This window comes from Colletotrichum truncatum, assembly GCF_014235925.2.
Source record: "Colletotrichum truncatum strain CMES1059 chromosome Unknown Contig_0002, whole genome shotgun sequence".
NCBI classification, from domain to species: domain Eukaryota; kingdom Fungi; phylum Ascomycota; class Sordariomycetes; order Glomerellales; family Glomerellaceae; genus Colletotrichum; species Colletotrichum truncatum.
In genome coordinates this window covers 1284310-1300304 of record NW_027222399.1, presented here as the reverse complement: position 1 = coordinate 1300304, position 15995 = coordinate 1284310, and the positions used below count along the sequence as shown (strand labels likewise).

Genomic DNA, 15995 nt, shown 5'->3' with positions numbered 1-15995 from the left:
GTGTGGTATATCTATCGAATTCGCGCTGCTATTGGCCTCGGAATTGGAGCCAATCAACTGACATGTCCACGCTTCACAATATGTGAGGTACAAAACCACGAACCGCTGAAAGCGAACTGTGTTCATCAAACAACGAGCTAACCGCGTCTCCTATTCCACGTTAACGACACAATGACGAAACGCCCGACATTGGCGTAATTGGTCAACACTAAGCAGTTTCCCTGTGTCTTATCCACTTGCCGGGCCTTAGTCTGCTGTACTCCGTTCAGCGTTTCGATGCAGAAAGTGGGTATTGAAGGGAACATGTGATGGAGACCGGGGTAGACACCGACACCGCGTTCGAAAAAGGGAGCGAACCCCGGTCACAACCGTGCTGAGAGGACCAACATCTTCGGTCGGTACACCCACTTACTGGCTCGGTTGGGTTTGGAGGATTGCCCATCACCTGTCGTTGTCCGTTGTTGGTTCTTTCGACTGCGGAGGCGGTCAAGGTGGGTGGTGAGGGGGTAAACCGCTCATCCCACTCACCAAAGACATGGCAGAAGTACCTACTTATCTGTGAACGGGGTCTTCATGGTTGATTCAGCGTGATAGTTCAAGTTAGAAAGTGATTCAAGCCCAAAATGTCTTCCTACGAGCCCAAGATCCTCTTGATCGGTGCAACCGGCTATATCGGTGGTTCTGTCCTTCACCATCTCCTCAACCACCCCTTCCTGGCCTCGAAGTTCGACTTGAACCCCATCACACTCCCTATCCGCGGGGATGGCAGCCGCCAAAAAAGGCTCACCGAAACCTACGGCGGGCGAGTAAAGCCGGTGCAATTCGACTCCCTCGATGATATCAAAACGGTAACGTCGCTTGCCTCGCACCACGACATCGTCATCAATGCTGGCTCCGGGTTCCACCCAGCGTCCGCAGAGGCATTCGTCCGCGGCCTTGCCAGGCGTAAGTTGCAGACCGGGGCGCCGGTATGGATGATTCACACCTCGGGATGCTCAAACATCGCCGACAAACCCATAACAGGCGTCGCCCGCCCGGACGCCGAGTACGAAGACGCCAAATCTGAAGAGGTGTTTGCTTTCGAGGAGGCCGAGAACCGACTGGATTGGTACCCCCAGCGCGCCGCCGAGCTTGTAGTTCTCAGTACGGGGGAGGAGCTTGGGGTCAACGCGGCAAGTATTCAGTCTCCATGTATCTTCGGCACCGGGACGGGGCTATTCCAACGGGGAGGTTTGATGATTCCAATCATGATGGCGTTTGTGCTCGACCGTGGGTACGGGATCACTGTGGGTGACGCCACGGGCGTAATTGACTGGGTCCATGTCGCGGACCTTGCTGATTTATATGTTCTTTGTTTGCTCGATATTGTTCGTCGTGGAGGAGAGAATATTCCAACGGGGAAGAAGGGTATCATTTTCCCTACAGTGGGTAGGACTTTGACAGTTGACATTCCGAAGAGGTGTCTGGATATTGCGTTCGCGACTGGCAACCTGCCTAAGGAGGGAGGGCCGCAGAGGAAGGAGATCCGAACGATCAGCATCGAGGAGGCTGCGGAGACGACGGCAGGGAATGTTGCCGTCGCGGAGACGGGCTACTGTGGACACAGAAAGACGAAGGGGACAGTTGCCAGAGATAGATTGGGCTGGGAGCCTGTACATCTTGAGGAGGCCTGGGATAAGGAGTATGAGAGTGAGCTAAGAGCTGTGTTGAGCGGGCAGAGGTTCTCTACCATGGGCTCTTGCATTGCTAATACGAAGTAGATTGGCTTCATGTTGTGTCGAGTTGGCTTTGGCAGAGCGGACATTCTTCGTCAAACACATGTATAAGAGTTGATGGACTACAGGCTTGGATGTTCTCTCTGTCACTAATTCCTGTGTTGACAGGCGTCATTCATCTGCCACTACAATCCTGGCCTTCTTCTAGGGCGGATACTCTTGTAACAGCAATTAATTCAAGGAATAGTCACAAGCTCAGCAGACCAAGAATTGTTGCCAATGCAATCTATGTACTTTATTTTTTGTTTGTTCAATATACACACTTGAAACACCATTTAACACTAAAGGTATGATATGGACTTTGTAGTATCGCAATGTAATGAGCGAGCAGCATGTGCAGAGCAACAGCGGTCCGGTCTGGTCTCCGTCGGCATTTCAAAGGTGCCGAAAATCGTGATCCCATGCCGTCCCCCCCAACTGTGCCGAATATTCTTCACTTTTTTCAAAAGAAAAAGACCATTATTTCAAACCTCCAAACTTGATACACTTCTCAATCCACCCCCGTCGAGGCGTCTGAGGCGGCGGCGCATGCTCGCGGGGTTGCGTCACGCCGGCACCCCAGCTGCGCCAGGTACTCTCGGTTCTTGCGGAGGCCTCTGTCGGCGCCATGGAGACGCCGCGGTCGCCGTGCATTAGAGGCGAGGGTGTCTGCAACCAGAGGGGCTCCGGGGGTTGTTGTCCTGGCTGCTTCTGCTGCTGCTGCTGCTGCTGCTGCTGCTGCTCCCGCTGCGCGCTCTCATACAGCGACAGAATCGAGTTGGTGCCGTACTCTGACTGGTTCTCAGTTCCATACCTGCTGGAAACCGCTTGTCGATTTGTAGTTTGCGGCGCTGCATCGCCGGCTTGCTGGCTAGGCGATCTGTAGGTATCCGGGACGGCGGGGACGGGAGGGGCATTGACGTCCTGGGCGCTCGCGCCGATGGTGCGAGTAGAGTAGACGCTGCTGCGGCCGGAGAGGGGGTTCAGTTTGAGCGGGTGGTGGCGGCGGATCCAGCTGGCGATGGAGTTGCGGACGTTGGGCTGGTGGACGGGCGCGGGCTCGAGGATGGGCAGCTGGCGCGAAGGGTCGTACGTCTTCTCGTCGAGGTAGCCCTGCGGCGTGAGGGAGTTCCGGTCGGGGCCGTACCCGGCGTTGCCGTTCTCCGCGGCATAGGCGGCGCCCATGAGCTCGGCCATGATGCTGGAGGGCGCCCTGCGTGACGGCATGGTCGGAGGCGAGAAGGTGGATGCGGGGTTCCAGATTGCGCTTCCTGGCGACATTGACCGATCATACATTTGTCTTGCTTGACGACGTTTTCGATACCTGATGAACCACCAAAGCCCCCATCCTATGCACAGGAACAAAGCCGCTATAGCTGTGTCTGATGTTAGCCATCATTTTCTCAAATACAGGAGGGGAGTCCGGCGCCATCAAAAGTTTCAAAGGAGGGAGATGAACGTACCGATTGTTCCAAATGCAATTGCTGTAGGCGTCCAACCTACATCTGACGACCTGTCGTTTCCTAGACCGGCTTCACTGCCACCCTTCGTCGTACCTCCAGTCGGCATGGGCGCGAGAGTAGTTGTGAACCTGCTATTCGGGAGAGCAGTGGGGGTTGAGAAGCTCGTGGTGCTACTGGACGACTCGGTGGTGCTGAGGACAGGCGGGAGAGCAGTTGGCCGAGGTTGTTCGCGTAATGGTTGACTGGGCGTGAAAGTGGGCTCCAAGGACTGCGTACTTGATGAACTTGTTGCCGTGGTCGTCGTCTCAACATCAGTAGGGTTGGCGGGATTGAGGACGGGCGGCGGGGGTTGCGGAGGGAGCGTGGGAGACTCCGTTTTCGTCTTTGGTGAGTGAGTCTTGCTGACACCGGGCGGGAAAGATGAGTTTGTGGGCGAGGGTGAGTCTTCGTCGTCAGATGAGTCGTCTCGAATCTCGATGCGCAAGTCGTCGCGTTGATAGCGCGGACGGCGCACAATTCGCCTAGCATGATCAATCAGCCATGCGAGTTCAATGCTGCATCCCCCTATGATTTTATGCCGTCCTACCTCCGTAGAATATTCCGTGTCACTTCCATCCTGCTAAATCTCCAGTCCAAAGCTTCCAAAAATCCGATAAAATGAATCCGCAAGCGGTGGTTGGGCCGAATCGACGGCTTGAAGAAAATAATGACCAGAAAAGGTGAAAAAATGGGTTAGTTCGTCATGAGACGGACAGAAGCAGCACAGCTGAAGAGACCGAAGTAGAAAGAGAAAAAAAAAGAAGATAAGGGCGCTGCCCGTGAAGAGAAGGGGGGGCAAAAAAGAAGATGAAAAACTTGAATGCCGAATAACAAGCTTCACATCATCTTTGCCAATGTGTTTGGTGGAAGATGGGATTGAGAAGGGTTGACGTTCCTCAAGATTCGATGCAGAGATCGAAGGGAGTGGTAGGCCAAGTATGTATGTATTGGCCAGGATAACGTAAAAGAGAGTAACAGATTGTCGAGGATGCTAGTAGGTCGACCAGGGTCGTCTGGACTATTCCTTGCAGCCCAAACCATCGGTTGGTCTCGTCTCTCCGCCCCTTGTCACGTTCTGTCGTAATGGCTGTTGTGCCCGTGCAGCCGCTGTCTGTCATTGCGTCAACAAGCGCGGTACGAACCAAAGTCCACATTGGGGCTGCTCTAACCCAGCCCTCCCATACTGTTCAAGTCCTAAAAAGTGTGAGTCTGGACGGAGGGTTCCAGCATAGCCAGTCAAGTTGGACGTTGAAAGGGGTAAAGAAAACATGAGACTTCCCAGTGTTGGTGTTTCATGGTTTCAGACTCCGTGCCAAGAGGTCCGAAAGCCCACTGGTGCGACAAGATTCTGACTGGGGGGGTTCCCTGCTCCCGACCATCAGCCCCCATCTCTTCCACTAGGTAGTCCATAGTATCTCTTGCCCGGACCCCCGATTCGCTGCAGCCTTGATGCCGATGTGGGCGGCCCGGCCGGGTCGGATTCCAATCTCCTCTGTTAGGTAAGGGGGGGAAACCCTTCCAGAATGTGGAGGCCGGAGGAGAACCAGATTCGGCCAGGGTTGATCGCCGTCGACTAGCCAGAGTTGAGAGTCCTACAGTTTCAGAATGACCCTTCTCCGCCCTCATCCGGGGCCGCTACCGCCTGGAGAAACCCTCATTGAGGCTGTTCTACAGTCTTTTCTTGGTGACGGGGCTGCTTGGGGCTTGTACGGGGCGTTCGTGATCCTCCCGCCAATCGGTCCTAAAGGCCAGCCTTGTAAACAAACTCCGGTATTCCCCCCTCTCTCGTAGTTTAATTTTGGAAGTAAAAGAAGAGACCAAACGAGCTACTGAATGTCTCAAGCTTCTCTAAACGTATCGCGGAACCATTTTTGTTCAAACATGTAAACGCCATGGTGCAGTTTGATAGGCTTAGATGCACCGAAGCAACCTAATTATTCATTCGCCAGACGAGGCGAAAAGCTCAAACCAGCCTTTAATCCATGGTTGAGTCCACCTCGATCCCCGCCTAATTAAATTCGAACGTACCTCTCCTGGGCCTCTGCTCCTGATCCTGTTAGGGATGGTCTTCTTTTTTGCGCCTCGTAACCAGTTGGCTTAGGTACTGATTGTCGAAGGATCTCTCTTTCTCCTCACAAGCATTGATCTTATCAAACCGGTAGTCTCTCTCTCTCGCTCATCCTCTCCTGATTCTGTTCGTGCCGAGGACCGACTTTGCCTGTTTATCATTTCTTGGCATGTGTTGGGGTGCCGTTTGATCATCTTTGCCCATCTTTGCCTGTTGGACGAATGGGGCGAAAGTCAATAACTGTAAGGCTTTTCGATATGTGAGGCTCTGTCCTCCTTATCCTCGTTCATTCAGATTGTGATCGCAAGCGGCAAACCTTTTCCCAATTCATGGTGCTTTTCTCTTTTTTTAATTTATTTGTTACCTGGTCGGCGGAGCAGGCACTCGGACAAAAGCTTGGCCTCACTAACTTGAAAAAAAGGGGGATTGTAGCCAAGTGGGCACTGTTAATTTACAATAAAAGCAACTTTAAATGCTCCCGCGAGTCAACCGATCTAAATTCCCCGTCTTTGCATTCGGTCCCAAATTGACTCAATCTATATACAATGTGGCCTGCAGTTCAGAGTCTAAGCTTAAAATCAAGTTCAGACGGGTGTTCATGATGAAGGTGTCTGTTAAATTGCTGTTGCATTGAATTCAGTGGTTTCCCGTCTTCCTCTTCCTCTTCTTTTTCTTTTCCCCCTCCAAATCAATCTCCCCAGCGTACTTTTGCAAATGCAAGCGACACGGTTTTTGTGCATGACACGTATGGCGTCCCAGGGTCCTCCATCACTGGGCAATACAGTTTGTCGCCTTTGGAAGCTAACTGTCGGGCTACTCCGTCACCTTGAAAGCGGCCTTCCTTCGCTGCGATACGAGTCAAGAGCGCATGTTACCATGCCATTAGTTGATACATGCTACTACGTAGTACTGCTACCCTGACATGGATAGGTTTCGGCGCTCTGAGAGACTGTCCGCACCCGACAATTCTAAGGGGCTTGCGCTCGGAGAAAATGCTCTCTAATCCTCCGATTCAACATCGCTATGGTAGCTGTCATGTTTTCCGTGACATTGGCGTCGCTGCGCCAGCCTCCTTATCCCCTTGGTAGCACAGAATTCTCCACCTAGGGGAGTTGGAAAGGCAGCCATGAAGCTATCCGAGAAGGAAGAGCCTTGGCATTGTTGTTTCGGCAAACTTACGCTTGTGAAGACTGGACAATCCGGACATACCCGTGAAGATTTATCCGTCAAACTTTGATCTAGGGCGAAGCTTGATCCAGAATCACCCTCGAGGGTTTCGGGGACATTTGAGACATGGAGGCAACCTAGCGAGCAACAGATCGTAAGGCCTGGTGCTTCGCGGGGGTCCCTGATTCTAACTAGGAAAGGATACAAAGATGCGTCCGCTAGTTTCCATTTCCCTACACCTTGAAGTGGTTATACATGTGAAGGTCTCACAGCGGACACAAACTTGCTCTTGGTTAATCTGACGCCGTCAAGTGAGTTTAGCGTTTGAAAAGACCAATCTAAGGTGTGCTGCTTGCGATTAAGTTGGCCGAACAACATCAATTAGTCAATCAGTTTGCCGCCTCAACAAGATCATTCTCCAGAGGTTGACTGGACTTTGAATGCATTGCGGAGACGAACCAACGAAGTGTTCATGATACCTGAAGACAATAACTAAAGGAAGAGGCTTTGGTGCCATGTAAAGAGACCGAATTATTCGTAGTGACCAGAACAAAACAGAGATGATGTTTATCAAAGCAACGAACTTGGCCAAAATAAAGTGGATGATCGAGGGTGAAATCCGTATGAGCAGGGTTTGTCATTGAGAAGTTTAGCGTCATTATTTGACTCGCCATTAGTCTGCTAGTCCCAGGTACTGTAGGAGAGATGGCAATCCAGAGTTGCATTTCACCTAGTGCAAGTCATTTTAAGGTGTAAGACAGACAACTATTCTCACATTCTTAACTTCTCTATTTCGGCAGGCTTGGTATTTTAAACAAGGGTTGCCGCAATTGCCCTATGCTACTTTTAAAACCAGTCGCATTATTAATCTTTCTGTTCACGGATAAACTCCAGCAATGCATGATCAAACTCTTCATCCTCTAAATAGCTTAACAGCGCAACAATAATAAAGTGACAAAACGCCCAAAAGTAATGCCTTTCCTCCAAGTCCTCGCAACTAACAACTTGACATTGTCGCGTTCAGGAAACATGGACTAAAACACCCAAACGGTCTTCATTGAAATCCCATTAGAGAGTCGGGGCGTACTGGAGGATATCAAACGCTTTCTCGATACTTTGAGACATCTCGTAACCTTGGTCTCCGCAAGTGCTGCGCACCAGAGAAGCCCACTCATCCTTGCCCTTTCCAGAGTTGATCATCTGTCGAAGGACCTTGGCCATGTACTTAATGACTTTCAAACTACCCTTGCCGCCGGGAATGGCATAGGTGCCCTTCTCAACAACTTGCTTGACAGAAAAGAGCCAAACGCTACAGGTCGCCGCAGAGAGAGCAGTCAAGCTGTCCGCAAACAGCTGCTCGAGCTCAGGCGAGATTTCGATGCAGTCGCATTCCGCGAAGCTGTATCTGTCGCCGCTTGGGCTCTTGTAAATGGGGAACTGCACGTCGATGTCGCCGTCTGAGTTCATCAACGCGCTTCCGTCGCAGGCAGAGTTGAAGGTGCCCGTCAAAGCCTGACAGTATGGGTTGCAAGTGCCTCTGAGGTTGTCGAGCTTTGTTGACGTAGGAACACCCTTGCCGAAAACGCGGCAGAGGCCTTCGTCGGATAGCCAGGCCGTCTCGCGGTCGTAGTCTTCCGTGCTGGCCTGGCGAGAGTTTATAACGGCAGAAGTTTGGGTCGTGGACTCCAATCCTGTTTGCCGAGGGATCGAGGCAGCGCTGACCTTCATAGAGGATGTAGCGGCAATGGCGAGAAAGGTAACAAGGTTCTTGACGGAGACCATTTTGAAGAAAGATGCGTGTTTGAGGTTTGGGTAGATTGTGAGAAGAAGTTAAAACCAGAGGCGACTGTAAACTGTTGTGAAGGTGCTGTGTGTTGATTGTTGTGATTTCTTGTTCTTTCGAGGGCATCAAGGAGAGCTTCTTATACTTGGAATTCGGTTCAGTCTCTGGCTCCGAACCATGGATATAGCTTCATGACCTCACATTATTTCCATGATAGGATACGATAGGCAGAAACATAATTGAGGGATTCAAGCAGGGCCACAGCTGTATCGTTCCACGGCGAAGCTATCTTGGTAACTTGACAGCCGCAAGCTGGATGCATAGGTGGGGCGTCTACTCCCCATGTCATGGCCCCGCGATGGGGACGGAAGGATGGCAGTGCTCTTCGGCACCGTTGGAACGGCCCGCATTGTGGCTTTTCTAGCAATGGAAGACCCAATCATAATCCCAATACTCAACGGGAATCTCTATCTACAATAAGAAACATTTCTCATACCGGTAAATACATTGCTTGCCAAGCACAATGTTGACCCGATATCCGATCTTAATCTGGGGTAGCTGGCAGCTCGTGTCTCTTTACGTCTGAATTTGTAGAATTCTCAAGGTATTGAATACCTGGGATAATACTGGACAGTCACAAGCCGTGGGCACTGACAATCATCTTTCACTCACTCAGGTCAAAGAGACTTGGTTGCACGTTGCCCAAGTTAGCATTTCAGATACGCCAGATGCTGCAAAAAGAGTCTTTCAATGAGAAAATACGCGCCTGGTTCCATGGCAATGGAACTCAAACCTATACGAAGAAAATGGGGATCGCTGAAAGAGGTATAAATTCCCAAATAGGTTAAAGAGTGGGCACTGGGGGCCAGGCTGCCGTAAACATCATGCTCTCTACTGCGCCTGCACCTGCACTGCAGGCCGGCGATTAGGCAACCAAATCCGCTGTAAATAGATTTTCACAGTAAATTCAAGTAGCTCATTTCAACCTCGTTTTGGTAGAGATTCTGTTTTCGGTACATGTGGATGTCCGAACAGCCGCCTCGTTATTTACGTTACTACCTACTAACCAAAGCTATTACTCCCAAAGAAAAAAGCCTCCAAAATCTATCAACCCCAAGACAATGCCAATGATGCCTAGATATCCATATATAGAGAACCTGGAGAGCAAAAGGCGGCATGGGTGTAGACACTTAGAAAAGAACAATCACCTGCAGTTTTGGGCACCCAGATGTTGCAACTCGTGTTGAACACCACCTACATGTGGTCACGTCGACCGCAAGCATTCAGGGAACCCTATGCTATGGCAAAGATACTGTCATATTTTCGGTTTTACAAGATCTTTTGTCGCTCAGTAACCCATGCCTCGCGACTCGCCTAATTTCTCACTCCTATCGCGATATTCCACTTTCTCTCAAGGTGGGATGATGCACTAAGTATCAGGAGTTTATGGAGTAATCTGTTCTACGATTGCTCATGGCTTGATTCTCACAAAAAAGCCTGCTAAGAATTATGAATCGATTCTATTAGTCTCATATTCTCTTGAAACTCTGATTTGCGACTTTCATGCAAAACAGATGGGGGGTCAGAAACAAAAGAAATGACCCGTCAGCTGACGATAGTCTCAGATTAAGAAGAATTTCTTCTTCCTCGAAATCAAATGGATACTGCACCGTTTCTTTCACAGCTTCAAGCATCGGAACCATGTCTCTTACAACAACCTTTCTGTGCCGCTCTCATGCATCAAAAGAGCTACGCCTCTGTGAATTCACCCAGTCACCCGTTTATCGGACCGCATACATACATTGCACTCTGCCTTTAATAACCCTATTTCTATTTTGAAGTCACCTAGAGTTCAATCAAATTGGTTGGCCTAACTTACTGGGCTAGTAGTTCGACCTCGGGTTGCATTCAATTTACTGTGGTGACAACGCGGCGGGTCTCCATCTGAACCAGCCTGCCATGAGCTTTCCTGCGACTCCAATGCTTTGGTGCCTTGGCTCAATGTACCGGTCTGAGTCCAATTATGGCCTCATATAACTTAGTCGGTCAAACGCAGACAGACCTTTTATGCACCGTACGACAACCAGAACAAAGTCTTTCGCATGTAGATTCTGTCCACTTTGAGGGGTCAAATATGAAGTAAATAACAACAAATGTGAGTGTACCCTGGGAAATGTGATTTCCAATTATCTCTCAATCTTACTGCCTCGAAACGAAACGGAACGAATCATCCGCGTTGCACATTGTGGCCTGAACTCTCTAAAGCCTTCGTTTAACTATTCATCAGGCAAAAGCCGGATAAACTCTGACGTCAACGCCCTATTGGTTATACAGCCATAACAAGTTAGTGAGCTGATGGAGAACCATGGGTCAAACAAAAAAAGTTTTAGAGAGTAGAATCAGCTCATACTGGAAAGGATGGTGCCGTTATAAAGTTAGGAATCCCCCGAGTCGCAGGTGTCTGATACCTTGTCCCGGAACTTTCTAAAGCAACAACGTACTGCCATTTATCTCATACAATGAACAGTCTAATAACTTACTACTTAATCTTGGGGATGCGACTCTCCCAGGTTGTTCTTGCTGCAGCTTCTGGCGTACAACTGGCCAGCCAACCTACCTTGCGAAACGTTACATTCTCGGGCGATTGCTCGTCTAACACGGCAGACATTGACACGGGAAACATCGACTTTCAGCTGTTCAACATCTCCACTGTCACACCTATCGCTGGGCATGGAGTATGCGAAGCTGTGCTTAGTTATGAAGACTGGCCGGTAGGGTACTCCATGGCTATCACGGACGCGACACTCCGAGGTCACCTCAAGCTGCCGAAAGCCACCAAACTCTTCCGGTTCAAGACCACTGTGTTTACTACTTTTCCGGTAAGACATGCGAAGAAAATTCTTGACTGTTCGACACTGACTGGTGGCTTGAAGTCTGTAGCTGAATTTGTTCTGCCAGACCTTGCGCGGGAAGGCGACTTTGATGGGTATATCCAGGCGCCAGCTCTCGGGTTAGACCCTCAAATCTGGACGTCGCCGTGCCGGCTGAGTGATGAAGAACCTGGGAATTGGACAGTTACGATCCGGACTTTGGCTGATGTCCAGGTTACTCGCCGCAGCGAACTAGAGCCGGGCGCTGTGGCGTATGTTCCAGCACGCTTGGCTGTTGGAACGCCGCCGTTGGTCATTGATGATGATGTCGTCAAGCTTTACCTGAACATGCAATGGAAGCCATGCGCTGAGTCGCAAGCCAGTGGTTGAGTGTATGAGGAACCACCGGTGCTATGTTGGCTAGCTGTCAGCCCTGCAACGCACAAGCATCATACTTTAGGCTTGGCCAAGTTTGCCTTCAGAAAATGAACTGCCCCGATGTCACTTCATAATATATTGGAGTAGATTTTACCATTATAAATGCGTCCTGAGTGAGCATCGAGTAGCAGGGGACATTACCGCCTCAAATGCGTTAATCGAGGTCCATTATGACTTGCGTGTCATCAGGCATTTCTGGAAGTCATCGTAGCTGTTTGATACTGTATAGAAGAGAAACTTAAATTATTTTAAGTATACCAGATCATCCCTGAGAGCCGCCTCAGTCGTTTAGATTTTCAGTTAAAATATTGCTCAGTGGCCGAAGGTGTACCCGGCATGGATGGGCCGACCGTACCACTCTTCAGGAGGACATTTCGGCCTTCTCATAAAGGATCCCGAGACTCAATTCCTACATGCACAAACATATAACCCGTACCGTTAGTAAAGGACTCGACTTACAGTTCAGCATCACAACCAATAGCAAAAAGAAAACCCAAGCTTGATATTTGACTCATATGAATGACCTTGGTAATGGGTTAAGTCGGGGCTTGTGCAACTTGGCAGAATGTCCACTTTGTGACCACCTTCGCAATGTGGCACCACTCGCGAGACACGGCTCTAAAACCAACGTTCATGACGACTCTGGTTTGGTCCCCTGTTTACCCTATCGCTTGTTGTGTTTACGCTCTTGCGGTGTGGCTTACAAGGGGGTTTGCCTTGGCTAAGCTATCGCCAACCAGGAACTTGAGTGGCCAAGGTGAAGATGACGTCATTTACTTCTCGCCCCCGCCAAGAGTGTGATGGCATCGAATGCAGTCAATGAACGAGCTTAGAGGAGGATCATTTTGGAAGCCGGTTTAGGTTCATCGTTGGATATTTCATATATGATATAATATGTTCGCTGGTTACCAAATAGCACCTTTTATGGGCTATAACCAGTCTCCAAAAGAACCCTCCTCGGTTGCATCCGATCTCGTGCCTGTACCTTACATTGATCGCACAAGGGTCACCTCCACCGTTACTAGAGTCATCCCGGGAAAGGAGAATCACTTGCAAGCATGGGCCGAGCAAGTTATCTACTGCTAGCTTCGCTGGCTGTCAGTACAGTCCTTGCACAGTCCGACCTTCATTCGAAGCGTGGTTTGGCATATCACGGTGACGACCACGAATCCGATAATCAACTCCTGACTTCGGAAAATTCACTCATCAGCTGGTATTACACCTGGTCATCATGGCCAGCTCAAGGCCTCAACAACTCAATTGCTTTCCTTCCTCTTATTCACGGTGTTGACGACGCCAAAGATGCCGAGCTTAGGCCTCGTCTCAATCGCCTTCCCGAGTCCTCCACCCACCTCTTGACTTTCAACGAGCCAGATGGTAGCACCGGGTCTGGAGGCAGTAACATTGACCCGGAAGACGCGGCAAAGGCCTACATTGAAAACATCATCCCGCTCCGCGATTCTGATTCCAGAAGATGGAACATCAGCCATCCTGTCGTCACCGGATCTCCACAGGGCCTAGAGTGGCTGCGCAAATTCAACGAGTCTTGCTACGACATTGACGACAACGGTTGCCCTACGGACTTTGTCGCAGTGCACTGGTACGGTGACGCAATCGGTCTCCAGAACTGGTTGGGATCACTGCGGGACTTTTACAACGAGACTTCGCCGGATCTCAAGTTCTGGATCACGGAGATGGCCCTGCCAAAGCAGGACTCGGATGCCACTCTCGCCATGATGAACCAAAGTCTGACGTTTTTGGATGATGCCGACTACGTTGAAGGCTATGCGTGGTTTGGCGCCTTCCGCAAGAATGAGGCAAACGAGTGGACTGGCGACGATGTGTCGCTGTTTGACAATGACGGAGGCCTGACTGAGCTTGGCGCATTGTACCTGGGAGGTGATGAGCGAGGTTTTGCAAAGGGCCAGAAGGGCAGCTTCGCCAGCTCCGTTTTCCCTACCAGGCTGCTGCTCTGGACCGCCATGTTGGCGGCTGTTTTGGCAGTTTGGTAACTGGCATGATTGGCTTAAGAGCATTCATAGGCTGATGTATGAGAAACGATGGCACGGCCCTGATTTATTTTTGTATTTGAATATGTGCTGGACGCATATGAGAAACATACAGATGAAATTGTCTATGGCAGACATGTGGGGAATTTTTTTCAAAGCGATATAGCGAGCATTATACCACTGGGGAACAGAATTTTAGTTTGATACCTTAGCTCATCATAGATTGCAAACAAGATTCTCTTTGTCGACTGTACAATACAAAACCTCCGCTTCCAATTTACGGCTCAGAAGCCTGGAAACATCACTGTTCGGTATCTAACAGTATACGAGATATTTTGCGAGATTCTGTAGTACTAATACACTATAATAGACACACCCAAGAAGCATTGCTTTGACCTTCAGATACGTCGTTTCTTCCTACTCTGACTATGAAGACACCTTGTGCTGGCATGATCTTACAAGGCTAATCATGCTTGGATTTCCAGGACCAACTTTTCCCGTCGTAGTACCTAGTGAAGCCCTCAAAGCTACCATCTGATCTTTTTGCTTTACCCATAAACGACAACTCATCAGTTGGCCCATCAGGCAAGCATACCTCGATATTGGATATCCTGCAGTTCTCTGGCAACGTGGTGGGGCTTAGCAAATCCGTGATAACCTTGGCACAAGCAGACCCCTCCGTAGCATGAAGCTGCTGGAAGTGATCTTTATACAAATTGACCTCCTCAAGCCTCACGACTTCTGAAGCAATCACGGCCGCGGTTGGTCCATCCCAGATACCCTCTCGGTGTAAGCTGTTGGCGAGTAAATCAATCGCCTTGCGTCGTATGCGCGGATCGCGGCACTTCAACGAGACGAAATACAGCGGCGGTATGAGACCCCAGTCGGCAATGAAACTGAACCGTGCGGTACAATGACCCGAGAGCATCTCAGCAAGAATCGTTGGCAAATAAGTGTTTAGAATTTCCTTTGATGACTCGACGATAAACTTGAATTGTTTGGTGTATTTGTCAAATACGCACTCATCTCCTGGTTGGAGAGCTATTTCGGTGATGACGTATGCCAGGGTGTGGTATATTGGTAGTACGTCATGGGCAAGTTTCTCTTGTGACAATAAAGCCCCGTTGTTGACTTTGAGAGAGTTAAAACTTTGTGTCCATGATACCAAATCGTTTCTTAAGCACTTTTGGCCACACAAAAGTTCGAAAGGGTTTGTAAAGTTGTAGGTCGGGCCATATTTTTGGCATTCTAGCTCCAGATTGTGTGCTGTAGCGAGGAGTTTGTTCAGATGATGTCTTGCTTCCCTCAACGACGAGAAAGAGCTCGGTATTCCTTCGTTTGAACCGAATATCTGAGAGCAAAGGCCAGGATGCAGTTCGTTCTTCAATAGTTTGGACTGGATATCGAGGCGGGAAAGAACATCAACTAAAGGGTCCGTCGATAAACCAGAATCAGAGCTACTAGGATCTGTCGTACTTGGCCTGGGTGATATTTGTTTCAATAAACTAAGGCCGCATTGAAGATGTCGATATCCCGATTCGAATCTTCGACGGATATATTCCATGCAGATGAACAGTATGCAAGAGGCGATGGCAACGCGGATGGACGCCGTAGTCTGTCTCGATAGTTCAGCTCGAAGCAACACAATCGACTTGTTGTAGCGCTGCAGAGTCTCGGACTCTGCCATGGCGGTCTTTTGCGATTGACGACTGCCGCTTATCAGCAGGCAGCCAGCATTGATCATTTCCGCCCTATGTGCGGATGCCACTGCCAATGCCGTATGCAATACTACAGACTCGGTTGTGCACATTTGTAACATGGCTTTGGCCCAAAAAGGGAACTCGGGTACACCATTGAACTTGCCGATGGCTTCCCGTATGAACCACTCAAAGAGCTGTTTATCGGGACCTGCAAGACCTGCAACAGAGGTGTGGACGAAGGCAGGAATTGAGGGGTTCTCCAACCAGTTTTGTCCTGGTTGATTTCCACTGTTCCAAATGCCGTAGCCATCACAAGTCCTACCTGTCTGAACACAGCGGGAACAGGATGGCCTGATTTCATCACACTTTACTCTACGTATTCTGTTGCATGTTAACCAGCTGAGATCAAGATTGTATATTGGTAGTGAGTTACTACCTGCAGGTTCTACACCCTGACTTGACCCGGACAATCCTGCGCGAGTTGGCACCTGCTCCTCTGCGAGTTAAGGTGTCATCCATGGCGATACGCTGGAGCTTGCCGACTTTCAACTGATCGAAGGAAGGATGCAGGAAATAGCATAAGTATAAAGCTTTATTAAAACAATGGGGGCCAAAATATTTTGCTGGGAATGATGGATGGATCGAGGACATCTTCTCAAAGGACAAGAAGCATTATGAGTGGAACTCGGAATCGAGAGAGAGAG

General features: G+C 49.7%; 6 protein-coding genes across 6 annotated transcripts; 3 read left to right on the top strand and 3 right to left on the bottom strand.

The window, feature by feature from the left end:
* Positions 1 to 623: 623 nt before the first annotated feature.
* Positions 624 to 1760, top strand: CTRU02_203313 (NAD dependent epimerase/dehydratase family protein; the record flags this gene model as incomplete). The annotated part of the gene is made up of 1 exon (XM_036733902.1): positions 624 to 1760. One exon carries the CDS (start codon positions 624 to 626, stop codon positions 1758 to 1760), a length of 1137 nt encoding a protein of 378 aa, XP_036574375.1.
* Positions 1761 to 2234: 474 nt separating this feature from the next.
* Positions 2235 to 3832, bottom strand: CTRU02_203312 (uncharacterized protein; the record flags this gene model as incomplete). Its single annotated transcript, XM_036733903.1, has 3 exons — positions 2235 to 3130; positions 3218 to 3738; positions 3804 to 3832. 3 exons carry the CDS (start codon positions 3830 to 3832, stop codon positions 2235 to 2237), a joined length of 1446 nt encoding a protein of 481 aa, XP_036574376.1.
* A 3727-nt stretch (positions 3833 to 7559) lies between these two features.
* On the bottom strand, positions 7560 to 8273 carry CTRU02_203311 (uncharacterized protein; the record flags this gene model as incomplete). The annotated part of the gene is made up of 1 exon (XM_036733904.1): positions 7560 to 8273. One exon carries the CDS (start codon positions 8271 to 8273, stop codon positions 7560 to 7562), a length of 714 nt encoding a protein of 237 aa, XP_036574377.1.
* Positions 8274 to 10829: 2556 nt separating this feature from the next.
* Positions 10830 to 11534, top strand: CTRU02_203310 (uncharacterized protein; the record flags this gene model as incomplete). The annotated part of the gene is made up of 2 exons (XM_036733905.1): positions 10830 to 11153; positions 11208 to 11534. The coding sequence occupies 2 exons, from the start codon at positions 10830 to 10832 to the stop codon at positions 11532 to 11534; spliced, it is 651 nt and encodes a 216-aa protein (XP_036574378.1).
* Positions 11535 to 12640: 1106 nt separating this feature from the next.
* Positions 12641 to 13594, top strand: CTRU02_203309 (Alkali-sensitive linkage protein 1-like protein 1; the record flags this gene model as incomplete). Its single annotated transcript, XM_036733906.1, has 1 exon — positions 12641 to 13594. The coding sequence occupies one exon, from the start codon at positions 12641 to 12643 to the stop codon at positions 13592 to 13594; it is 954 nt and encodes a 317-aa protein (XP_036574379.1).
* A 460-nt stretch (positions 13595 to 14054) lies between these two features.
* Positions 14055 to 15810, bottom strand: CTRU02_203308 (C6 zinc finger domain protein; the record flags this gene model as incomplete). The annotated part of the gene is made up of 2 exons (XM_036733907.2): positions 14055 to 15672; positions 15728 to 15810. 2 exons carry the CDS (start codon positions 15808 to 15810, stop codon positions 14055 to 14057), a joined length of 1701 nt encoding a protein of 566 aa, XP_036574380.2.
* Between the last annotated feature and the right edge of the window lie 185 nt (positions 15811 to 15995).